The sequence below is a fragment of the Vombatus ursinus genome, unplaced genomic scaffold, assembly GCF_900497805.2.
Source record: "Vombatus ursinus unplaced genomic scaffold, bare-nosed wombat genome assembly UNPS02001419.1, whole genome shotgun sequence".
NCBI classification, from domain to species: Eukaryota; Metazoa; Chordata; class Mammalia; order Diprotodontia; family Vombatidae; genus Vombatus; species Vombatus ursinus.
Window position 1 is genome coordinate 17729408 of NW_020941197.1, and position 27697 is coordinate 17757104.

General features: G+C 35.2%; 1 protein-coding gene across 1 annotated transcript in view; it reads right to left on the reverse strand.

Annotated features, from left to right (window-relative positions):
• Positions 1–1723: 1723 nt before the first annotated feature.
• The window catches only part of CIP2A (cell proliferation regulating inhibitor of protein phosphatase 2A), a 51152-nt gene continuing 25178 nt past the window's right edge, over positions 1724–27697 (reverse strand). Inside the window, exons 13-21 of the mRNA XM_027868453.1 lie at positions 25238–25356; positions 24272–24464; positions 23880–23954; positions 23658–23768; positions 13935–14131; positions 9770–9883; positions 9395–9477; positions 7215–7354; positions 1724–5869 (exon numbers count right to left, since the gene is read on the reverse strand). Coding sequence (XP_027724254.1) covers positions 5699–5869; positions 7215–7354; positions 9395–9477; positions 9770–9883; positions 13935–14131; positions 23658–23768; positions 23880–23954; positions 24272–24464; positions 25238–25356 — 1203 coding nt within the window. The 3' untranslated portion in view covers positions 1724–5698. The remainder of the gene's footprint in view (positions 5870–7214; positions 7355–9394; positions 9478–9769; positions 9884–13934; positions 14132–23657; positions 23769–23879; positions 23955–24271; positions 24465–25237; positions 25357–27697) is intronic.

Below are 27697 nucleotides of genomic sequence, written 5' to 3' on the forward strand. Positions count from 1 at the left end.
TATTATGCTATATTAGAGAGTAGAACTAGGAACAAATACATAGAAATTAGAGGGAAATAGATTCAATACACAGAAGAATGGTCCAATAATTAGACCTTTTCAACAATGGAATGGACTACATTCAAAATTCTCTCTCTCATCAAGGGAAGTGTTTGAGCTAGATGACCATCTGTCACAGATGTTGAAAATATCCTTGTACTGAATAGGAAATTGCAGTAGATGACTTTCCAATTCTTAAGACTATATTTTGTATAATTCTTTTTTTTTTTTTTTGGTTAGGCGATTGGGGTTAAGTGACTTGCCCAGGGTCATACAGCTAGTTAAGTGTTATTTGTCTGAGGCCAGATTTGAACTCAGGTCCTCCTGAATCCAGGGCCAGTGCTCTATGCACTGCACCACCTAGCTGCCTCTATAATTCTTTAAAATATTATATATGGAGGACATTAACTGAATTATTTGAGCTAACAAAAGGGAGAGTTGGAAAGGATAATCAAAAGTAGAGGATAGCTCAACCATCTGACTGGAATGACTGAACAGGCTTCTGAAGGAGAGCTGCAAGAAGAATGGTTATGTTCTCAACATGGAAGTTTGCTGATCAACATGGAAGGATACGGATAGAGATATTTTATTATAAGAAAAAATTTATTACATAGCTATAGATCTGTAGCATTTTCTTTCAAGCTTAATCAGTTGAGTTTCTTAAGAATTACATATAAGCATCCTTCACAATCTTTTGCATAGAGTTTGAAAAGAATGCTATTTGCTAGGCACCTTTGATTTTGCTAGGTACAGTGATTGGATTGAATATTGCTCCATATCTCTGTCTTTTCTATTTGAACGCTGTTTCTACATAACCTGTTTTTTAAAGCATACCTTAAACTATATTGGGGGCAAAGACCTTTCATTACAGATTCTATTTTCCAAGTTTAAGAACTAATGCTCTCTTCTGGCCAAAAATGTCATTTGTCCTTAATCTTTTTGAGGAAATGTACATGAAGTACAAATAGATTTTTTTTTAAAAAACCTCAAGAAATAGTACTCATTAAATTTTAATGTGCAGGCAGGAGTCTTGACATAAAATAGCAGCTTTGTTGAGGGGTCAAATTGAATTAGATGTCAACAGTTATTGAAGATACTTTGGGACACCATTAAGTATTGAAAATTCCTGCACTCTTCAACTTTGAGCCTAATTAATGTTTAAAATGAGAGGGCTGTTTCTTTTGCCAATCGGTACAAAGTATTTTACTTTTATAATTGCATTTGGATGTAAAATAGTGAATAAAATATCTGATATTACATTAAGTTAAACTTGATATCAGGTTAGCTACCTTAATCCATCAAGTTACTTCAAGATGGGGTACCAATAATTAAGAGAAAGAAGAGTCCTAACTGGTTTTAATTCCCAAATAGGCACTTACTTTAAAAACTACACTAGGCAAATTACTCCCTGTTTTTTTCTGACCCATCCTTATAATGCTGATAACATAGCCCAAAGTTTGTCTTTTAAAAATAAATTAAAATTCTTGCATGAAGAGTTATTGCTTCCCCAATCACCAATTCTAACAAGAGTAAGAATTTACATAACTTTAAGAAATACAATTATATAGAAACAATGATTAAAGGTCTGCAATTCTAAAAAAATCATCTTGTAGCTATATTTAAATATACTGAAATATAGTTTATTAAATATCATTACAAGCATAAAAATAATTTATTTGAACTCATGAAACATTTAAAGAGGATCCTGTTTATTGAAAAAGGCTATTATTTTACAGTGTCAGTAAAGAAGTTTTCCATATAGGTATGGTGAGAAAGGAGGGAAATACCAGTCCCAAATTTTTCCCTTTAATCAGTGTTAAAGGACCACTGTTACCAATCATTTAGCCAGTACGCATCCCAAGAGAGTGAACTAACGTTCTTAATTCTACTTTTGGCTACAGGTTTGGTTTTAATTTTTTTTTAAATTTTCTAGTCTTAACTAAAATTTTTACCTACAAGTTAATAGTTATGTGGATCTGCAGACTTATCTACTATGCATGGATAAATCACAGAGATGGAAACATCCTCGTATGTGCATTGGAATGTTGGGCACTATGCTAAAAGTCAGTGACCTCAGGGAAACAAAAAAAACCCTCTAACTTTCTAAGTTATATTTTAGCTATTTCAAATTCATACAAAGCCTTAAGGATTTCAGTAGTGAGGTGATGAAACTTTATCATGCTCTTCTTCTCTTCTTAGGATACAACATTTCAGGAAGAGGCCAGGGAATAATGGAGAATAAATTAAATGTTATTCGGTTGGGTAAAAAGTATTTAGAAAGGGAAAAATTCTAGTCAGTGATTGAGATAGCTAGATCAAGCCAATCTGCTCTGTGAAACTTTTCCTGAAAAGAGAACATTAAACTTGATGTGAACTTCTGAAATGTTCTCTTTCTATAAAACATTTAATTTTCTCTTCAACATCTCAGTACCATTTATCTGGCATATTATCTATAAACTTAACATCTACCTTCAAGTCAGCAGTTTTATAAACACCACTACTACAAAATGCCTGATGAAAACACAATTTCAATCACAGATTTAATGGAGACATACAAATATTGCCAAAACATAATAAAATTATTTTGAAGTGATATGATTAAGTCTATTGATTTAAGTACCAAAAAGCCATCCCCAATGGGAGCAAATTTCAGCTTATATGCAGTGAATTTGATGTTTAGAATTGCATATAGCCCATGAAAATAAACATGCATCTGAAAGATATAATGGAGGCTTGTTGTCACCGAATTGCATCCCAACCGACTTTTTGAAAGAAACTTCCAAAAGTGAGAAACCTGCGATTCCCTGGTATCAACTCCTCGGTATCTTGATAACTATAAAAACCAATTACTACACTTCTCTAACTACCAAGAATAGAGAAAGACTATGATCCACTTCAGTGGTTTTTAAATTCTGATATCATATAACTTTACTACAATGCTTTTTATATCCTGGAATTCCAACTACAGAATGAGTAGGGATAAAGAACATGAAGATACGTACAGGCTAGATGCCTGCTTAAAGCAGCAAAATGATTTTTCTAGCAATTCAGCCTTATCATTACAATCAGGTCAATGAATAGGCTAAGAAACTTTTCCTGCCATGTTTGCCAACTAAGCCATTGCTTTTCACCTTATTTCATGGAACCTCAGGGCTACCACAAGGAAATGAGAAGGCTTCCTTGAAATAAACTGTGATCAGAGACATGCTTTATTTATGTCTGCTGTGTCCCCATTTCAGATCAGGAGTGGAAGTTCCAAGACATCAAAATGCAACTAAAAGGTCTATACCTACTGACTTCAAAATATACTGCCCTAAATATAATCACCTCAAATTAAGGATTAGTTTAAATTTTCATATCTCTGGGGTAAGAAAGAATTCAACAAAAGTGCTAATAAGGTTGTATGTGATTTGAGTCTGTTCTTCTAAAAAAAAAAAAAACCCAAAACTTAAATACCACATACTATCTACAACAGGAACAAAGTAATTAATTATGATTATAGTTACACATTTATTTTAAAGGGTAATACTTAAAACAAGGCATTAACCTTGATTAGAAATACTGGCAACTAAGTCAAGGGTTAGTATCTGGGATCTAAAGCAAGCCTAGGGAAAATCAGAGGACATTTTTCATTTACTAGGGCTTCTAAAAATACAATAAGTCCTCACAACAGCCATGCAAATAGAATCATAAGGCATAAACTGAATCATTATTTTTCCCTATGATGTTTCTGATGAGTGCTTCTTAACCTCTAATATAAATATACCAATGGAGTAGGTGTCAGAAGTGCCAAAGAGAGAAATGTCATATTGGAAAAAAAATCTCATCTTTTAAAGACAAAAATAAAGTTGTTTTAACACTGATAACATTATTAAGAAGGTAATAGGAGCTGTGTTGTTATTAGTTCAAATACTGACAAAGAAATCATTACTGAGGGGTTTTGATGGTTTTTTTGGGCAGGAAACATTTTTTCAAACCATTTGGGCCATGCCAATCTACCAATATTTTTTGCAAATGTTTTCATCAAGTAACCACTGAAAACATGGAAGAATTCGTAGTTATCAGTAAAGGGATACAAGAGGAAAATTTAGAAAAATATTATATTTAACTATTCAAAAATATTAAAAATATTACTGATAAGAAAATATAAAACTGAAGTCTGAGCTATAGGATGCATGCAAAACAAAACCGTTTTTGGTTAAAACCAATGTTTGACTTGGTTGATGCTGCCTTCAAGTGTAGAAGTAACTGAAAATCATAACACAAAACCAACATACATTTGGATTTTTTTTTTTTGGTCTCTTTGAAAACAGAAGAGAGGATCCTAACAAAGGATAGAAAAATCAGAAAGAAGTGGGTAGGGGAAGATAAGGAGTGATTAATATTATACACATCAAAAGCTTACCTTCACCTAATGAAAAGACAACAGGGAGAAATGAGCTGAAATTGTGGCACACAGAAGACCCATGGCCTACCAAAAAAGGATGTGGCATCTCTGTCCCTGAAATCTACAGAAAAAGGAAACTACCATCTCATGTGGTTTAGATATATCCCTTTCTGAAATGAGAAAAACTTGGGGGAAATAGTCATGGAAGTTAGAGTTAAAAGTATGATAGTATAAGAGTTAAACCCAGAGTGGTACAGAATATGAGCTAGTTAATCCTTTAAATTCTGCTGAAGCTCAATGATTGATTCTTCTTAATGCCTTGGGCTTTTTTTCTCCCTAGGCCTTGGGCAAAACTCTGGTCAAGAGTAATTCTATTTGGTTTTTGTGTAATAAACAAAATACATACATTTAAAATGCAAACTTTCTCTAAATATGTTCACCAAGAACAACACAGCATACATATATAGAATATTTTTCAAAGCACCTTACTGTAGACATCAATGCCATATAAGTTTAAAAACTGTATATATGTGTGCACATAAATACATATATGTATATATTCCTTATATCTTAAAATAGCCATTACTAGGCTAACATGGTATAATTTATGAATTGTTCAAATGCATTTGATTTGGTGAAAATTCTAAGATATTTTAAATTTATATGCCTTGACTAGAGATAAAAATATGCGTTTAAATTATATTTAGAGCAACGCATTAAAAAATGTAGAAAGGGAAGAAAATATAAGTATACAGTCAAAACAGCAATTTCCGCATCCATAGTCAACCTTTTTTTTCTTTTTTTGCTCCAGACCTGTAATTTCATCAGTGGAAAGCTGTTGTAGATTGTTTATAATTCATATTCTATGACTTCTATAGGAAGGCACTGAGAGGTTAGGTAACTTGCCCAAGGTTACACAGCAAATATGTGTCAAAAGCAGGACCTAAACTCAGGTCTTCCTAACTCCAAGGCCAGTCCTCTATCCACTATGCCATGATGCCTCTCAGTTTGGTCAAAATAAAATCATCAGAAAAGTGTTTTAATTTGTTCCACTCAAAAGGTCAAACATTATACACATGGATTATATCAGGTTCTTTACTAGACTGAAAATAGTTAATAATTTTCCTTGTCATTTTAAAGTCATTACTGACCTTTTGGGGGGGGGGAGCAAGAGATAAATACCTACATACACAGACACACAGACACACACACACACACACACACACTCACACACACACCCCCCCATGAGACCACAAGCCTCCGGCCAGAGCGCTAGAGGCTGAGGTTCACTGTCTCTGGACTCAATTTTCCACCACTCAAGCTGTGGATCATCGCTATCATGTGAGAGTGCTTGTTCAGCTCCTCTTGCTGCTGTTTTACCAGAGTTTCTCTCTCTTCCAAACGACTTTCCAGTTGTGCCTTTTGAACCTCCAGGGAGGAAGCCTATGAGATGAACAGAAATACAGCTTAGCATGCTTTTTCCCAATGGATATGTTAGAGTGGCCATGCCTGCTTGAACACGGAAGAATGACAGGCTTCATAACAGAAGGAAAACTAGATCGTAATGTAGATATAAAGCACCATGCCCGGAGTGAGGAAGACCTGAGTTCAAATCCAGCCTCAGAAACTTACTAGCTGTGTGACCCTGGGCAAGTCATTTAAATTAGCCTGCTTCAGTTTCCTCATCTGCAAAATGCAGACAATAATTACATTTACCTCCCAGGATTGTTGTAAGGATCGAATGAGATAATACTTGTAAAGTGTTTTGCAAACCTTGATGTGCTAATTAAATGCTGGTTATGTATTTGGATGGTATAATATCAATTTTAATGTATGATCAACCTTTTTACTGTACTGGCAAGAAAACGCAAACCTGTCATACATTGGCAATGCTAAACAAATAAAATTTTGTTGAAAAGTGTAAATGATTACACATTATGTGTATTGAATACAGTAGAACTGAAGCATTACCAAAAAAACGCTGTGACTACAAATACTATCTTGAATTTTGTACCTTTGCTCCTCTGCTGTATTCATACAGCAGTAGTAGCTCAAACAGGACCCTGGCCTGGCTAGGTCTGGGGCAATGGGCAGGCCAGAAAGCTACACTCTAGTGGGACAGCGATGTTAGAGAGCTTCAAGCTGCAGGTATCACCTCCTCTTTTTTACATAAGTGGCAATATAAGGAGGCAGCAAGTCACAGATTTTGAGTCATTATAACAACTTATTTTTTTTTAACACACACACACACACACACACACACACACACACACAATTAGAGTCAGAGAACCATATAACACAATTTCATGAGCTGAAGTCACTTGCATCTGAATTTACTTTTCACCACTTCACTATGTGCTCTCTCCCAAGGTACACACATCAATGTGTCCCTTACTCATCAAGGAGTGGCAGTGACAGATGGAGCCAAAATAACAGCTGGGCTTTCCTAAGTGGTCAACTGCCTCTCAGCCCTTCTTGAATATTCTTCCCTCATATTATTTCCTCCAACTTGGTGATTCAGAGAGCCAGCTTTGTCAAGCAAATGGTACAACATAAAATAATTATAAATATCATGCTTTACTAAAAAATTAAAGGTGTTTGTTTAATAATATTATAAAGGCTTCCCTTGTATGAAATAATTTTCTTTGTAAATTTCAACTATTTCAAGATTTTATCACTTTCTAGAATCAAACTACTAAAGAAATATGAGAATGGCTCAGGGAAGTTCCCTTACTTCACACTAAGTTTTCTCCAATGACTGCAAGTGAGATCTCCAATAAATTCTTACCTTAATGCTTAATTCTTTTCTTGCTTGCTCCGTTCTATTTAATTCTTTTTTCAGAATTTCAATAGTTTCTTCCCTATCTTCTCTTTCTTTTTGCAGAGCTCTCAGTTTGTCCTCGTGTGCCTTTGTTTTTTGTTGTAAGTCTTTAGAAAAATTTGGAGAAAAAATGAATTTGTTTTATGTCCAGGTATCTCAACACTGATATCATCATGATGGAGATTAAAAGTGATTATGGGCTTATCAAACACGAAAGCATATGTCTACCTGCTATACATATTTAAGAAGAGAAAGCTAGAAGGATTAGCCTGGCTTAAGAAGGTTAGCACTACAGAATCAGGATGATCAACTGTGATCCTGTGGAGAAAAGTTTAGAGCTGGTTTATGGAGTCTGAAAGCAGAAGAAACTAGTCTATTCATCATTCCTAGTCATGAAGTGAGGACCCTTCAACTATTAAGGCTGCAATTTAAGAAAACAGCTTTACTTATCTACAATAAGTCAACCTACTCTAGTAATTGTTGCAATACAGAGCTGAGACTCAACTTCCATGATTAACCAATGGACATGCTGTATGCAATGTACGGCCTAAGTTCTAGTCTCTTGACTTTTGATTGCAGGGACTAGCTTGGTTCTGGACTTTCTCCTTGAGGTTAGAGTAGCCACTTCAACCCCATCCAGTCCTCCCAGTCTCCCATATCCAAACTTCACTGTTAATGCCACATCCTCCCTTCACACAAAGTATAGTCAAGATATAGCATAAGGACAATTACTAGAAAGCTTTGATGTAGGAAGCTGGGGGTGAGGGGAATTATGGGAGAGAGAAGGAAAGATAATTTCAGAAAGGAGTCTGAGATGGGTAGTGACATTTCAAGAGTAAGGAAACTGGGTAAGCAATGTGCGAGCAGATCGACAGACAACTCACGTCTGAATCTGCACTGCTACTTATTACCTGTACCAGCTTGGGCAGGTCACTTAACCTGTTAGGTGGGGAGATGTGAACAGATGACTTTTTAAAGTCCCTTTCCAGTTCTAGATCCTATGTTGCTCTGTGTTTACTGACTGCTCTTTCTGTGGTAGATTTACACAAACTATTATGCAGTTGTAACTAAAAGTTACCTAGTACTGCCACCTGCTGTTACTTTCTGCTAAACATTACAATGTAAGAATTTTCCCCCATAACTCTTGTGAAAGCATACTAAGCCCACTTCACAACCCCACTTCCTTTTTTAGACTCATAAAGCAATCACATTTTCTCACTGTCCTACTGTGATTTTAACTCATCTGATTGAAATAAATCTTATCAGTACTTTATCACATATCAGACACTGTCCTAGCTTAAAATCTTTTTCAAATACCCTTTTAAAAGCCCTATTTTCTAAAGGGAAACTAAGTCAATGTGTACATTTCGAGCTCCAGCTTAAACACCAGTTCAGGAAAGAAGTTTCATATTCCAAAAGACAGAATGAGGGTACTGATTAGATACAGGCAGAAATCTCTTTCACTCATCCTTAAAATTAGTCCTCTTTTCACTACCCTAGATCAGATTTAATGACTTAAAAAAAATGATTCTTAAGGAGACCTAGATACTTTAAGTCACTGTTGTTCTGTCTGATAAACCAAAGGTTGTTATCTGTACTCTGCACTCTTGCTTAATCTTGACTCTGGAATTTTATCTTCGTCTCTGAATGCTAGGGAGAACTTCAATTACCAGTTTGAATCTCCTTTCAACAACAATGCTTATAGATATAACTGTATTTGAATATTAATATATGTGTTTATGTATATGTATCTACCTTTCTTATTTCAAGTTTGTTGAAGACATCTTATATATATGTATATAAGCATGAGAATGTCTATGCAGAGTACTAGATTTTTTTCCTCCATTCGAAGAATGCCATTTGCACTGGCAGATCTCAATCAACTGCTAATATCCTGTCATACTGACACAAAGACACACTGAAGAAACCATGAGGGATGTTATTTAAGGTTAATGGAAAGTCAATGACAAAACTGGAAACTAAGAGAAAAGTAGAATAAAATAATTCTTGACTTTAGTTGGGGGGGGGGAACCCAGTACAGGTAATAGCTAAATTTTTCAACTTGACAACGGACTAGGGAAACATTTGTATTAACTTATGAATTCTTTCTGAATTTCAATACGTTTATACAATAAAAATTTACTTACTTGCTATTACACATTCTCTCTCCACTAGCTGATTCTGTATTTCTTTTCTTTGCTCTTCTGTTTCCATTAATTGAGCAACTGTTCTGAAATTTAAAAAAAAAAGTATTACAAAAAATTCTCAAACAGTCAATGGTTTCCTATTTAAGTTACTTCTTTTCAGCGATCTATTTAAGGTAAAGTCCTAAAGAAAGAACGTTTACCTGAAATCATAACTGTATACAGTGAGTCAACAAGTAGCCAGCAGCAGTTTATCTACCACTTTTGATGATCAAAAATAAATAATTGCAATAAACAAAAATCACATCACTTTTTTAAAAAGTAAATAATTTTTTAAAGAAAATAATTAAGAATTTTAAAAAAAACTACTAAATTTACTTGTCATTTTGTTGCTTGAGTGATTCATTCAATTTTTTCACTGTCTCAATTTGTTTGTTTAGAGAATCACATGTGACTTGTAAATCTTTACTCTTCCTTTCAAAAGCTTCACTCCTGAAAAGAGAAAAGATGGGCTGAAATCAAAGAGATCATAAAGCATAGCATTCCCCCTACTTATAGTTTTCTAGCCAAAGTACACACAGACAAGTAGGAAAGCTTTGATTGAACGTGTGCCACACAGAGCTTCAATTTTAAATGACAGTAAAATGGATAAACTTTGGATCCTTTTATAAAACTGTCCAGAACAGAGTATGTTGTGAAACATGGTAGGTATAAACCTACTCATTTTAGAAACTAATTTCCCCCAGGGACATATGTAAATTTTTAAGGGAGAAAAAAAAATTTCAATGTCAAAAATCTGTAAGTTGATTCTGTTTTCCCTGCCAGATGAGGCTTTAAAAAAAATTAAAATTATTACAAAATAATACTGCAAATGGTGATTACTATTACTGCCTTTAGTTACCAGTAAAGCATAGGATTAAAAAATTATTTGGCCCTTACTCTAATTTTTCTATTTATTTTTTTTGTTTGCAAGGCAGCCAACAGAAGATAATTTATCTTCAGCTACATAAAACTACCTAAAGCTTTGTCTTCCATGAGTTAATGCAAGATATTAATTTATCTTCTATAGACTTTTTCACTTCAGCTACTATCTTTTTTCACCCTCAATATCCAGGAGGAAACACTGATAGTTTCTAGAGATAAATTTTTGAACCTCCTTGACTAAAAATGGAAGACATGCTTAATGCTCATCTTTTGGATAAAGGTGATGTTATAGGGAAGGAGAAAAATACCTTTCCAGAAATAGCACATTGTCACCACACACTTCTTCCCTATTCTGCTCTAAATTTCCTTGTTATTCACAGAGTACATAAATCCTGCCAGTTATAATTTCCATAGGTAAGTATGATTTAAAATATAATGCTAACATTTCAAGTTTCAAAATAAACATCAGTTCTTGCTGATTAAAAATACCAACACAAGTGTGTATTAAGATTGCTAGCAGTTTAAGTTCTTTTAAGAGAAATACCATGGCTGTATCCCAAAGAGATCATGCAAATGGGAAAAGGACCCACATGTACAAAAATATTTACAGCAGCTCTTTTTGTGGTGGCAAAGAATTGGAAATTGAGGGGATGCCCAACAACTGGAGAATGGCTGAACAAGTTGTGGTATATGAATGTAATGGAATACTATTGTACTATAACAAATGATGAGCAGGCAGACTTCAGAAAAACCTAGAAAAACTTGTATGGACTGATGCTGAGTGAAGTGAGGACAACCAAGAGATCGTTGTACACAGTAACAGCCATGTTGTGTGATGACAAACGTTGATAAAATTAATCCTTCTCAGCAATGCAAGGATCTAAGACATCTCCAAAAGTCTCATGATGTAAAATGCTATCCACATTCAAAAAAAGAACTATGGAGTTCGAATGCAGATCGAAGCATACTATTTGCTCTTTTTTTTCTTCTGTTTTGTTTTGTTTCCTGTTTCTTGTGGTTCCTTCTATTGGTTCTAATTCTTCTTTACAACATGACTAATGTGGAAAAAAAAAAAAAAAAGAGAGAGAAACACCATGTAGCCACAGAGAGGCCACCTAGAAGTCAGGAAAAACAAGGTTCAAGTTCCCCTGATACATACTGACAATATAGCCCTAGGCAAGTTACTTAACCCTTGCAATGAATTTGGGGTTAGGGGTCAGAATCCCCCCCACACACAAATAAACCCAAAAAAAGTTTTTTAAAAAAATTATTTAAAATTATGAAAAAGATATAATGCAAACATTCTCTACCTAATCTTGGCTAATCATCAAGCACGTGACAGTTTCAGTGGGTGTTTGGGGAGTTAGGGAACTGTGGACAGATAAAACTTAAGACTATCATAGATTACAATCAGTTTTTGCAGAGACTTGAGACTATAATACAGCTGGGTTATTGGGACACTGGCAATTATGAGAGGTATGGGAAGGACTGCTTGGTTACCCTAACCAACCAGTGAGGACCTATGTGAAGAACTTATGGTCACCAAAGGGACACCAGAGGTTTCTGACTGGAGGAACTGGAGGCTGAAGGTGGCTCAGAAACAAAAAGCAAAGCATCTAGAAGCCTCTCAGAAGAGGTGCTAACTGTTCTCCTTAGTGACTCTCTTTCAAAATTAAAATCTGACACCTATTTCTCAGATAAGTACTTCTCACAAAAACAAACAAATCTATTGTCCATAGTTGAAGAAGACCTAATCTATCTCCCTGAGCAAAGAAAGCTAAAAAAATACCCCTACTACTGAGCTCAAAGTCTATGTGTATAGACAGGAAAGATAATTCATGAGATCTAAAATCAGATCTTTCCCTACTCATAACATCCCTATCCACTCTTCTACCCCAATCTCCAAAATAATTTAGAGTGACTCAACTTGAAGGCAGAATAGCACAGCAGAATGAGTACCGGGCAAGTACTCAACTACTAGGGTAAGTCAATTAACCTTTCCAGGTCTGCCTCCTCATCTGTAAAATGGTGTCATGCTAGATGATCTCTGAAGTTCCCTAAATTCCTAAAGCTATAGTCCAAAGTTTTTACTGTGAAAAATAATGACCATAAAATAAGAGGCAACTGGTGGCACAACAGAGAGAGTACTAGGCTTGAACTCAGGAAGACACAAGCTCAAATTCGGCCTCAGAAAATTACTAGCTGTGAGACCCTGGACAAGTCACTTAACCTGTTTGCCTTATTTTCCTCATCTGTAAAATAAGGATAATAATAGCACTTACCTCCCAGGGCTGTTGTGAGGATCAAATGAGAAAATATCTGTAAAGTGCTTACAGTGTCTGGCACATAGTAGGTGCTATATAAACATTAACTATCATTATTATGACTAATAACAACAGCAAGCAATGGAGGAAAGCGACAAGAGAATTAACTGGAAATGAGATCTGTATTTTGGCCTTAGCTTTCCCAATGACCTTAGGCAAACAGCTCATCACATAACTACTTGATAATATCACATAGATAAACAAAAAGATCTGTGTGAATGTTGGGCTAAATGCGGTTTCTTTTAAAGATTATAAAGGAGCTTGCCATCCAGTTTAAAGTGGTTCGTTTGTGGGTCAAGATAGTGCTTACGTATATTGGAAAAGAACTGCTGTGTTTTTATAGTCTTTTACTCATGATCATGAACTATACTAAATCTTGTCCAACCCAAGTCTTCCAGAATTAATGGGCTGATGGGGGCAACAAAGTATCTAGACATACACATTAAAGGTCTTGGTCTCTATATTACCCCTGTGACCCTTTATCTTCTATGCCATAGAATTTATGGAATGTCGTAAATGGATGCCATGTCAACACGGGTTTGTGTACTAATAGTGAAGTGAGATTAGCTTTTCAGAAAACAAATGCAACAATGGTAGTCTCCAACTTATGTACATGTTTAACACTTGAACAATTACCCTAACTAGGTACAGCTGATCAAGTCAAGTGGCCTGACTGATATTTTGGGATTCCCCACCTTCTCTGGTTGCCGTTTTCTAGGATCATCTTCTCATCTTGTTCTTACTTTACTGCAAGGCTAGTCGGGAGATGATTTTCAGATACCCCTCTAAGTCTCAGTAACGCTTTCATCCCAGGCTCATTTGGCAACATTACTTGCTCCCATTGCCTAGCAGAAGGTAAGGTAGTGGTAGCCCCAATCCCACTTCAGGAGTTGGGAGAAAATGTTCCTGGCACTTCAGTTTCGGTTTCAGAATGAATTTTCCCATAGAAACATAGGTTATACATAGTGGTTAGGTTTTAGAATGATAGCACGTTACTCCTTCACCTAATGGATGAATTCCCTCTAAAACATCCCAAGTCATCAGTCATTATTTCTTTGAATATCTCCAAACGTACCACAGAGTGCTACATACCAGATACATCACAAATTAAAAAGGCTTTTGTGGGCTGATTTAGGAACCTAACTACCATTAATAACATTGTTTCTTTGGGAAAATGAACTCTGAGTTTCAATTAATTGACTTACAAACAAATGCTGGCAGACCATTTGTAAATTAGGGCTGCCTACATTTCACATATAAGATACTGATGTTACACAGAAATAATTGTGTTAAACCTCTGAATAAGTTCCATATAGGACTTTTTTAGCACTTCATGTTCTTCAGCCACAGTCTGTAACTTCCTATTATGTTGAAAGAGATGCTCAATATCACTCTGGACCCGTTCTGATTCAACCTGCTGTGATTTCAGTAACACTCCAAGCTCTTCATTTTTTCGCTCAACTTCTCTCAACATAGAAGCAAGGGTCCTCGCCTTAAAACAAAACACAAAAAATCAGACTATTACACTGCCATGTGTTAGCATGATTCACTCCCACTGATTCAAAACAAGTATATTTCTGTAATTTTTTGTAATTTATTTCATGGAATTATATGCAAATCAAGGTTTCTGCACATGCTTAGTAACTCTGATAAATCTGACATCTTTCTTCTAAAATTCGATTTGATATTTAAATTAAGTACTTAAAAAAACCTCCCCACAATTTTTGTCACAATTATCAGGATGAACTTTTCAAAAATCTTCACACATAAATCAAATCTCAATAGAAGCTATACTGCTTAGAAAATCTGAGGGGAGGGGACATTTTTAAATAGCTGACCTAAAACTATTTATATTGGTGCTTTATAATTTTCTTGACAGTATATCCATAAGCAACTTAAAGCAGAAGTAGAGAATTAATTACAAAATTGGCTGGATATGACATTTGACAAAGGTGCAATGCAGTAAAACTAAAAGATGTTCAGTTTCTAATTGGAAACAGCTATATTTATTTAAAAATAAACGGTAGTTATCCATACCACACTATTCACTCAGTGGAGATTTGGCTCTTCCATTTAACAACTCTCTTTCCTATGTTTAGCAATTTTGAATCCCTTCATAAAAAGTTAAATAAGATCCCCTAGGGTAAAGGCCCTGGGTGTGAGAAAAGGTAGAATATGATCCGAAAATGGTATTCAGACTTTTTATTTTCCATCACTAATAGGTATAAGTGTCTGTTTTTGTTTGGCTTTTTTTTTTTTTGGACTGGGAATGAGAGAATAATTCTGCTGACATTTCTCAAAATAAGCTCCAATTAAGGAGTACAAAAATTGAGGCACTTAAATTCCAACTGACATGCAGAAAATGATAAGCAATTCTGACTCATTCTGACTTTTTATGTAAGTCTGCTTTGCTGGTCTCTCTAACTTTATTTTCTAAAAATAACTTTTGACACAGAGAGTGAATAGCAAAGACAGCAGTTGGTTTTCATATTTTAGACACAGTAAAGGGACTGATCTTAGTCTCTAAAACTAAACATTAACAGAAAAAAAACTTTACATAAATCTTATATTTAAAGAAGCCTTTTCCTACCAAAGCATTCAATATGAATATAAGAATCTGAAACTGTCTACATTCAACATGAGGGCTAGGCAAAAGTATAAAGTTAAATTAGCATAATGATAAGAGGAAAACAATCATTTTCCATTTAAAAAAATTTAAAGTGTCTATAACAGGAAATGATAAAGGAAGAATAGTAGCTATAATGATTGTTTTTAGATTGGGCAATAATTATTATTCCCAGATTCAAAAAACAAATAAAACAAATAAAAACACAGGTTCTTAACCGTTGTTGTTTCTTGGATCCCTTTCTCAATGATTTTAAATGCATAAATATATACATAGGATTATAAATAAAATCAATTATATTTACATATATTTATCAATTTTTTCCAAAAGTTTGTGGACTGAGTTTAAGAATCTCTGCTACAATTTTATTTCACAGACCTAGTTAGTACCTTATGTACTCTTCTTATGAGCTGCTTTGCTTGTAAAGTGGGTGAAATAGGAAATACTTAATAACATGCAAGATAAATCCAGGCTAGATGAATCTGTATGACTGATATAAGACTATAACACAAATTATCTGAATAGGAAAAAAAAATCAATTAACAAGTATTTATTAAAAGGGACAAGTTTTCAAGCTCTGAGCAGCTTCAATATTTTTCAATATTTTAAGTTTAATATACCACTTAAAAGGAACAATGAATCTAGATAAGTCTTGATTCTACCAGAAGAAAATAGAGAAGTACATGATAACTTATATTTTGTAGAACAGCCTTCTTATGAAGACTTTAAGAGAGATTTAAAAGACCATGCTATCTGAATTAGGAAATGAAAACAAACCTCATTCATTAGTGAATCACTCAGTTCAGCACTAAAGTAAACAAAAGCAAAGTTGAAATATTGGTTTGAAAACAGCAATGGGCAAATCAAAACAGCAATTAGAACAAAAATTCAGTACACCTACTATTGAACAACACTATGATTTGTCAGGCCCAATTCTACTATAGAGAATTCCAAATACTTTACTATGGTGTAAATATATATACGGTGTAAGTTGGCCATCAGCTAAAGTTAAAATTTTTGCTCTACAAAGCTTGTTTTATGACATTTAGTATAATGTGATTTGCTTTGTGGAAAATGATAGATTATAAGTAAATACTACATCATAAAAAAGAGTGAAGCAGGTTAAAAGAAGCTTGGAAGGAGACTAATGAAATTGGAAGAAAGGCAGAAATGGAAAAGATACGTAAAATTTTTGTTGTTTTTTGGGGAACTGGATCACTTTAGCTCACCCAGGCTAGAAATGCACTGGTCACTCACAGGTCTGACCCCACAGTTAATCAACAAAGGAGCTCTGACTGGCTCCATTTCTGACCTGGACAGATTCACCACTCCTTAACCCATCCTGCTCCCTGGAGTTCATTAAGTTGGTGCTGGACTTGATGCAGACCCCCAATTGACTCAGCCCACTGCAGCCTCAGAACTCCAGAGTTCAAGCAACTCACCAACCTCAGCCTCCACAATAGGAAGATTAGGTGTGTTGCACCGTGCCCAATTTGCAAAGATTAAAAAAAAAACAAAAACAAAAACAAAGGGCAGCTAGGTGGCGCAGTGGATAGAGCACCGGACCTGGATTCAGGAGGACCTGAGTTCAAATGTGGCCTCAGACACATAACACTTACTAGCTGTGTGACCCTGGGCAAATCACTTAACCCCACTGCGTCTCTTAAAAAAACAAAAACAAAAATTTTTCTCCACTAGGAAAATGGAGCCACCACACCTGCACTCTAACACAAATCTAAATGAACTTAGAGAAGAGAGAGCAATGTCACTAAAGAGGATAAATGTGGGGAAAGCTGCTGAATTATAACAAATGTACACAGGGAATTGGAGATGATATACTTGTGTGACTGTTGAGGGATTTCCCAAAGCATTTATATAAGGAAGGATTTGGGAAAAATATTTCAGACCCTATTAATACCCATACCCACATCCACGTGCACATAAAGGGGAGGAGGAGAGCTGGACAAAGAACATCAACAACTAATGACTTACATGCCTAACTTTCTCACCTATATAAAAATTTTTTAATATGATTACATAAATATCTCTAAGGAATCCTTGATGAAGCTATTAGTAGCAAACAGGCAGGCTTCTGCAAGTGATATTTCATAGTCAACCACATTTTTATCATCATGCAATTGACTAAAGTGTCTGGAATGCACTTCTCATATCACCTCAGCTTCACAGAATCCCTCTCTTCCTTCAAGACAACAGTTGAATCACCACCTTCCATGGGAAGTCTCTCCTGATCTCAAACCTCCCTACTCTTAACTATCTTATATTTATTCTCTTTATATTTATTCTATATATATGCCCTTGTTGTTTCCCTTGCTAGAACATATGCACTTTACAAGCAAGTATTGTTTCATTAATTTTATTTGCACCCCAGTATACCTAGTACAGTGCTTTACACATAGCAGGCATTTAGTAAGTGCCTACAGACTGATTGTGAATGCAAAATCTCATGATGCTTATTATTTCTTGACTTTTTAAAAATTTGATAGAACAAAAGCCAACCAGTGAAATTCCAGATCTTTTCAAAGAAGGTATCTCCTATGTATGAATCAAAATTATTCCAGTTTATTGGAAAGATTTAACAGAGAAAACTTTCATTCAATAGTCCTCTTATAATTTACTATCAGGTGAGGCATAAAATAGAAGTATTGTATGCTAGATAAATGTGTCCACCACAGTCATGGAGGGTATCTGGGCACAGAGGCCAAGTTGGATAAGGATTCTTTGTAGATGGAGTAAGATCCTCTAGATACAATGTGGGAATGACATTATACTGACTGCATCAATCCTCAAAACACTGCAGAGTCTCCTGGATGAGAGCTGTAACTATTAAAAAGATTCTGGCCTAATCACACGTAAGAAAAAATCAAATGGATGAAGAATGTTTTCTATCCAAATTATGAGCCACTACAAACATACAACAAGAGAGGTCCAAGATTGCTTTTGGAAGACTGCAAAGCTTCTTTAATCATCTTCTACTCCTCCTATAAAATAAAAGGCCATCTTCTTAATATCAATAGCCTACTAATGTTGTTTTATAGCATATAATATAATACTTCTGGGTATCATTCAGACAGAGATGGAGAAGCGTAAGGTAGAGAGCAAACTCAAATATATAAGAAATAAGGAATTACAAAGAATTGGAGTAATGATTTCACCAAAGAAATGTGACTGAAAAATATGAGGTGGTCACATGGTAAGAGCAAACGATAAGCAATGATAGCCTATGGCTTTCACTGATATCTTTGCAATGCCAAGTGATGTCCTGTGGTAAACTAATGGCAAGATATGGGCAATGGGAAGGCATGTACTGGCTGTAATCTGAATCATCTAAGTGAATATTCACATTGATAAGGTCACCAAGTCATATAAGTATTATTAATTTAGAATATAAGGAGGTAGAGAATATCTGTGAGGAATTTGGCAAGCACTTCCAAATGAAATAAATGTATTCTTTAACATTCAGTGACTTCAATGCAAACACATCAACTAATCAGTCAACAGAATCTATTAAGTACCTACAAAGTACTGGAGATATAAAGACCAAAAAAAAAAAAAAATGAAACAATCCATACTTAAAAAGAGCTTATATTTTCTTAGGTGAGAAAACATGCATATCTTTAACTATACATAGATTAAATATACACCAAATAAAAACATGCAGTTAAATACAAGGTAGTTATGGAGGGAAGGTACTAGCAGTTGGGAGTATCAGGAAAGGCTCTGTGGAGAAATGGTGCTTGAGAGGATTTCCATGAGGCAGAAGTAAGGAGCCAGCCATTGAAAGAATGGTGGTGCCTTCCCAAGAAACAGGAAAGTTTAGAAGAGGAGTTGATTTGGCAAAAGATATTTTGGAAACCATTTGGGGCAAGAAATGAGAGAGAGTAAAAGGTTTGTAAATTACAAACCACTGGAATTTACCTCATACCTATACATGGAATATGTATATTGGAAGCCTCCTATCTATCAGAAAGACCAAAGTTCAAATCTGGCCTCAGCCACTTACTAGCTGTGTGACTCTGGGCAAGTTTCTTAACTTCTGTTTGCCTTAGTTTCCTCAACTGTAAAATGGGAATAGTAATAGTCCCCAGGGTTATTGTGAGGATCAAATAAGATAATATTTATTAAGCACTTACTATGTGCTAGGCACCATGCTACGTGTTTATTTCCTTTGTTAAGAGAACATTACAACCAGCAGTAAAAGATAGAAATTTCATTTAAAATAATGGCAGACAATATAAAATACTTGGGAGTTTACTTGCCAAGACAAATCCAGAAACTATATAAACACAATTACAAAATACTTTTTGCATAAGTTAGATCTAAACAACTGGAGAAATATTAATTGCTCATGGGTAGGCCAAAAAAATGTAATAAAAATGACAATTCTCCCTAAATTAATTGACTTCAAATTGATTTCAAATTATATTATATTATATTATATTATATTACGAAGTGGTAATCATCAAAACAATCTAACTAACTAAACTAATGCTAACTAAGAAATAAAGTGGTGAATCAGTGAAATATATTAGGTACACATTACACAATAGTAAATGAACATAATAATCTAGTGTTTGATAAATCTGAAGATCAAAGCGTCTGGGTCAAGAACTCACCATGACAAAAATTGCTCAGAAAACTGAAAAGTACTTTGGCAGAAACTAGGCACAGACCAACGTTTCACGTCATATACCAAAATAAGGTCAAAATAGGTACATGATTTAGACATAAAGGGTGTTATCATAAGTAAATTAGAGGAGCATGAAAAATTTTACCCATTAGATTTATGAATAAGGGAAGAACTAAGAATCACAGGAAGCAAAATGGATAATTTTGATTATATGAAATTAAAAAGATTTTGCACAAACAAAACTAAGCCAAAATTGGAAAGAAACTGGAGAAAAAAAATTTTATAGGAGATTTCTCTGATAAAGATCTCATTTCTCAAATGAACTGATCCCATATACAAAAATAAAAGCCACTGCCCAATTTATAAATAGTCAAAGGACACAAACAGGTGGGTTTCAGAAGAAGAAATAAAAGCTATCAATGATCTCATGAAAAAAATGCTCTAAATCATTACTGATTTAGAGAAATGTAAATTAAAACAACTCACACACCACTTCAAACCTACAAGATTGTCTGACATGACAGAAAAAAAAAATGATAGGGGCAGCTGGGTGGCGTAATCAATAGAGCACCAGGCCTGTAGTCAGGAGGACCTGAGTTCAAATACGGCCTCAGACACTTGACACTTACTAGCTGTGTGACACTGGGCAAGTCACTTAACCCCACTGCCTAGCAAAAAAAAAAAACAAAAAGAAAAGAAAAATGATAAATGCTGGAGGGGATGTGGGAAAATTTGAAGATTAATACATTGTTGGTGGAGTTGTAAACTATTCCATTCTGGAGAACAGTTTGGAACTATGCCCAAAGGACTATTGACCCAGCAAAATCACTACTAGGCCTGTACCCCAAAGATATCAAAGAAAAGGGAAAAGGACCCATATATAGAAAAATATTTATGACAGCTCTTTTTGTGGTGACAAAGTATTGAAATTGAGGGGATGGCCATTAATTGGGGAATAGCTGAACAAGTTGTGGTATATGATTGCGATGGAATACTATTGTGCTATAAAAAATGACAAGTAGGATGGTTTCAGAAAAACCTGGAAAGACTTATACGAACTGATGCAAACTGAAATGCACAGAACCAGGAGGACATTATACATGGTAACAGCAATACTGTAAGGATAATCAATTGTGCAAGATTTAGCTACTCTGATCAAGACAACAATCCAAGATAATTCCAAAGGACCCATGATGAAAAATGCTATCCATCTCCAGAGAGACAGAACTGATGAACTCTGAGTACAAATTGAAGCACACTTTTTTTACTTCCTTTTCTTTTTCTTCTTTTTTTCCTTTTCAATGTAGTTAACTTGGAAATATGTTTTGTATGACTTTACATGTGTAACTGATATGTTGTTTGCCTTCTCAATGGGTAGGGGAGAAATTGGAGGGAGAGAGAATTTAGAACTCAAAATTTTTAAAAATCAATGTTAAAAATAAAGTTTAAAAACAAGAGAATATAATTTCATAAAACACTGCAAAGTATGAAAGGGAAAAACAAGTTTACCAAAAAACTGGTGAGGAATTTAATTAAGACAGAGCCTTTGAAAAACATCCAAAGGATGAAATTAGAAGGATAATGAAAAGACAAAAAATAGAAAAACAAATAAAATAGAAATAACAAATTCTCTTGTTTATCAATAGCAATGGACTCTCTATATTTGAATTCTTAACATGTCCTATTTGAGGAAATAGAAATGGCACTAAAAAAATGAAGATGGAAGGAAATGGCTTATATACAAATATATAAAAAGGAAGTAAGTACTAAAGGTAACACAATTTTGAGTGTTTTAAGCAAATGATTCTCAAAATTCCTGAAAAAAGGGTCTAAATATTTGGAAGAGATAATAAACCTCATCAACAACTCTTGACACATGCCCATTTTCTAAGCTCTTTGGAGTATTTTTCAGAATAATTTATACCTATAACTAAATTAAGGGCATCCCTAGTTAAATTATGCAAAGTAAACAGGGAAGCTTTCACAAATAACATTCTAGATGAGAATACACCTTTAAAGTCACATAACTGAAATGTGTAAAGAATTCAAGAGCCTACTGTTTTTATTGTCTGACTACAAAAAGACTATTTTATGTGGCCAAGCAAAACACTAACTGAAAGGGCCCCTTAAAATAAAGTGGTTCTAGTACGTATACTAAAATGATGAGTCCATTAAAGATCTAACAACAGAAAACTTTGTTCATCAACCCTCTGATTATTAATATCAAACATGGATTAAAAAAGGGAAATGTATGCTCACCAAAGATGCTACCATGGTCATGGAAGATATCCAGCAGGATCCAAATATAAGAGGGAATCTATATAGATGAAGTCCTCCAGATGTTCTTTTTTTTACTGATGGATACTGTACTGATTGATTACATCAAGCTCTACAATACTGCAGAGCCTCCTAAATGAAATCTCTTCACACTCCCTTAATTTCACTTAATTATTCACTCAGAAAAAAATATCAATTGGATAAAAAATGCCTTTTGTTTAGACTACTATGTGAGTTGGATGGATAACCCACAAAGCTGGTCAACCCGTATTTGTCTCTTGGACAAACACTACAGATGGGTAGTAAACTGAGCTGCAAGTCTTAAAAAAATTATAATCTTCAAGGAATAAGAATTTTAGGTCAATCCAAAGGCAATGGAGAAGTGCACAAATAGAAGAGTTGCAAAGGATAAACAGTATAAAAGATATCATCAGAGTTGTAGGACTAGAAAAGTTAATAGGTCAATCACGAGGCAATAACCAGACAACAGCATTCTGCTCTTACGGTATCTAAACAATGTCATAAGATCTAGAAGAATGCCCCAGTCACACTGAATGGACCCAGGTAGAGAATTTAGAGGAAAACATGGACAAAAGTCACAAAAGATAAGAAGGTATAGATGGCTTACATTTGCAGAAGGAGTACTCACATTGATGAGATTACGGAACCACTCAAGCTTCACTCATACCTCATTCCCGCCCGCGCCCCCCCACCCCAGGATTTTGCTAACTTCAATCCTAGCCCACTTCATCCACTCTACTTTCCTGACACCTAGCACACCACCCTGTGAACACATTCAGCATCAGATAAATATTTAATGACTTTTTTAGATCTCTATTTTCTCTTTTCCCCACCCCTTCTCATTATCCCAACTCTACTGAAAGATCTGCTAAATGTCAATCAGGTACAAAGTTCTGGGGATACAAAGAGATACAGACCTTTCTCTTAGACTTTGTCCTCAGCAAACAGATTTCATCTTCCATTACAGATAAAAGCACAAATACCAAATCAAAACAATACTGTTTTTATTAAGCAATTGATTGCTATATTGACAGGGCATCGTAAATATCTTTTTCTACAAAAGTTTTTAGTTTAATGGAATTCACCAAAATCTGAAAAGTAAAGTACTACTAACTTTAGGTCAAACCATGGTATATCAAAATAGCTTTCCTAAGTGAACTCTATTTGAAAATGGAATTTGCTAAAATAGAATTACTTGTAATTAATACCATCTTATAAAATCAGTAAATCTATTCTGTGCTTCAAAAGGAATGACTCCAAATTACTTAAATACTATTTTTATTTGACTTGATCATTCTATGACTTCTCTAGTTTATTCAAATATTTCATGCACATAAGCCTTATATGTTTGTCCTTAAACATTTCCCATAATCTTAGAAAGCAATATTTGTTTTAACTTATTTTCCTCATGTCAACATCAGATTGACATATACAAAATGTACTCACTTCTGATTCAGCTTGGGTTCTCTGACAACGATACTGAGCAATCAATCTATCAGCCTGTGCAAGGGCTAAGGCTTTTGCTTCCAAAAGATCCTGTAACCTACTTTCTTTGGACTATAAAAGACAAGAACAGATAACAGTAGCATTTATTTGTAAAGAAGAGCATCTGTACAAAACCAAAATGCTGTCCTTATTTATTCAAGATAAAACATGGCAATTACTCACTGCTAATGTAGACAATTTCATTTCATAGACATCCATTATGTCAGATATTCTCACATCAGACATAAGATCCTTCATCTTCATAAGCATTAACATAGAAAAGAACAAGAAACAGCATTTGAACTTAGTTGTAAATCTAGCAAAAATAATGTATACCATTATGTAAAATAATATATAAAACAGCTTTGTTTTTTAAGTGGAGATCACAAACGTTACCCACTACCTTGGCTGCTACAAGAGACTGCTGTGTATGAAATCAATTACTGTAAGAATTCTTTCAGTTTTTTTACATAAACCTACTAAAAAACCTAGGTTTTTAAGAATAAATTCTGGCAAGAGATTTCCATGTGAAGTCATTCTACTTTGTCATATGATAATTAGTAAGGATCATTCACCTCCATCCCAATCTGCAGTTTCTGTATTAGGTCCTGAATGTTCAAACCAGAGATGCTATCATTTGAAAGGTGAGCTGAGCCCTTCAGAGATGCTGAAAGATTCAGAGTCACTGATTGCACATGGGTCCTTTTGGGCACATGCTCTGCTTCCTGGTGTCTGTACGCATTGTTTGCTGCAATACTTTCACCAAGGCTGAACGGAAAATAAATAAATGGAAAAAGTCAGTCAAAAATCCAGACACTGAAAAAAAAAAGCTTGCTCAGGAAGATAAAGCGAGTACATTTAAGTCTTGGGACTTAAACCTAGGTCTTCCTGGCTCCAAGGCCAGTTCTCTATCCATTATATTATGCTGCCTCTCATAGACATATACACATACAGACACACCCATAATCATTATCAATGTTGTTACAGGAACATGTATTGATTAGCACTTTGCTAATTCAAAATTTGAGCTATCTGGCGGCTGGGTGAGTTAAAGCTGACTTTTGTACTAATAAAAGCTTTGCTAACAAATGCAAATTAACAGTTAAAAGTTCAGAATGAATTGGACCTGCTTAAGAAAACAAACTGCTTTCAAAAGTGACTTTCTGAACCACTCTATATCTACTCGTATACAAACAAGTATACATCATCGTTTTCTCTTCATTAAGAGAGAGACCCATCAGGACTTTCACTTAGGCAGTAATAATTTTATTACTTATATCATAAAATTATTATTTATAATTATATAAAATTAAATAATTTTAGATTTTAAAAATCATAAAAACTTAAGATTTCTCTCCAATTTTTAAAAAATTGATTAACCTTCTTGATTATTCTAGTTTAATGAAATGTTACAGTATCTCTCTCATATGTTTACGTAATTTTATTGATTATATCCCAAAAGTTTAGATACAAGAAATGCAGGTTATGTTTATTATTAAAGAATTTTTTGTTAGTAACACAAACAACCACAACTTAATTACACTATGGCAGGGAAGTCTGGTAACGGTGCAGCTTCCAGTAATAGTCCAAGTCCACGTTGCACTTGTTCCCTCTTCTCTGATGTTAAAGCAAAAGCTAAAGGAGTAATCAAACGTTGATCCTAAACAAAGAAAAAAGCACATGGTAAAAGTCAAGTTAATTAGGAGAAAGGGAAACATCTTCCCCCGAAAAGGAGTGCGGGGAGGACAAAAAGGTGAGGGAAGAAAAGGGGGGGGGGGGGGAAGAAAGAGAGTGAGAGCAGGAGTGAACTACTGATAGAAAAGCTGTTAAGTGAAAATAACGATAACAAGATTTTAAAGGAGAACCATAGACTATTTCTAAAACTTTGATTTTCAAGTTGTTTTATTCTTTCAAAGACCCTTATACTAAAGGACTTGAACAGATATACCGATACTCCCTCAAACACTCTAACCTCCCAGTTCCTGAACTTAATCACTTCCAATGACCAAGTCCTACACTCCACTTCAGCTACACACAGAGATGGTCATAAGCTTGACCTTGCCATCATCCACAAACGCACAACTTTCATGTTCATGAACTCTATAATTCTTTTAACTGATCACAATCTATTGTCTTTCTAGCTCTCCCTCTGCCTTGCTCAACCCTCAAAGTTATTCTTTGTCCTCACTTTTACTTCTAATCCTTCCACCCCTCACTTCTTTCCCAGGCCATCACCCCTACCATAGCTACATTCTCCTTCCTTCCCCATCTTGACCCCCCAGTGAACCAGTTCAACTCTACACTGTCCTCTCTCTGGAGTCTCTTGCCCCTTTATCCTACTGAAGATTTTTGCCCTGCCAAGTCTTGGTCCTGGATCACTTCTACCACCCACTGCCACTCACACACTCCTGAACGAAGTTCAACAAAATCACAAAGCTATGCCGACTGGATCCACTACAAATTTATGTTACATAATCTTAACTGAACCCTCATTGTGATAAGGCAGTCCTTTTCCACCTTTTTAAATCATTCGCTATTCTACTCATGACAGTGGGTTTCCAAATCTTTTCATCCCTCCTCAAATTCCCCATGCCCCGTCCCCAAACCATACACATTCTCAGATGAGAACCCTGTCTCATACTTCACTGAAAAAACTGAGGCTTTTTGCTGAGAGCTTCCTCCCTTCTTCTCCTCATCTCACATCACTAAGGTGCCTTCTGACACTTTCTCCATTTTCATCCCTATTTTACATGAAGAGGTAATCCATCTCCTTGATAAACTAAATCCTCTACAAGTGATTCCATTCCATCCTGTCTTCTCCAGTGGATTGCCCCCTTTGTCATCTCCACTCTCTCACTTATCTTCAAACTCTCCTTGTGTACTTGGCTCCTTCCCTACTGTCTATAAACATGCCCATGTCTCCATCCTCAAAAAACCCTCACTCAATCCATCCATCCCTACTAACTATCTCGCTATATCTCTTCTCCTTTTTCTGGCTAAACTCCTTGAGAAAACTATCTACAATCAATAACTCTACTTCCTTTCTTCCTAATTCCTTAACCTTTTTGCAGTCTGACTTCAGATCTCCTCATTCAACTGAAAACTGCTCTCTCCCAAAGTTACCAATGATCTCTTAATCACCAAGTCTAAAGACCTTTCTCAACACTCATTCTTCTTGACCTCTCTGTAGCCTATAACACTGTAGTTTCTCTCTTTTCCTTGATATTCTTTTTTCTTTAGGTTTTGCGACACTGCTTTCTCCTACTTCTCTTTAGATTGTGAACTCAAAGGGAGGGATTATCTTTTGCCCTTCTTTGTGTTCCTAGAACACAGCACAATGCTTGGCGCACAGTAGACACTTACTAAATGCTTAGTGACTGACTAACCATTGCTTTTCAGTCTCCTTTGCTGGACCTTCATCCAAGTCATGCCCATTAACCACAGGTGTCCCACAAGGTTCTGTCTAGGGCCCTCTTCTCTTCTCCTTACGTACTATTTCACATATACTATACTATCTCATCAGTTCCCATGGATTCATCTATCATCTCTAAACATCAGAGTCCCAGATTTAATCAGTTCTAACCTCTCTCCCGACCTCTAGTCTCACATCTCCAACTGTCTACTAGACATCTCAAACTAGATGTCTCATAGAATCTTAAACTCAACATGTCCAAAAACTGAATTCCTTATCTTTCCCCTAAAACTCTCACCTTCCCCTGTAACTTCTCTAGTACTGTGAAGAGTACAACCATTCTCCCAGTCACTCCGACTCAAAACCTACATGTCACCTTTAACTCCTTACTCTCTTACCCACCCCATCCAAGCTGCTGCCAAATTGTCATTTGCACCTTCATAACATCTCTCATCTATACACCCTTATCTCTAACATTTGTTATCACCCCATCCCTTCACACCTAGACATAAGTACATGAAAACAGAAATGAAAAATTCTTGGAGCACACATTCAATTATGATGAAATGTTTCTATCTGAACTTAAAAA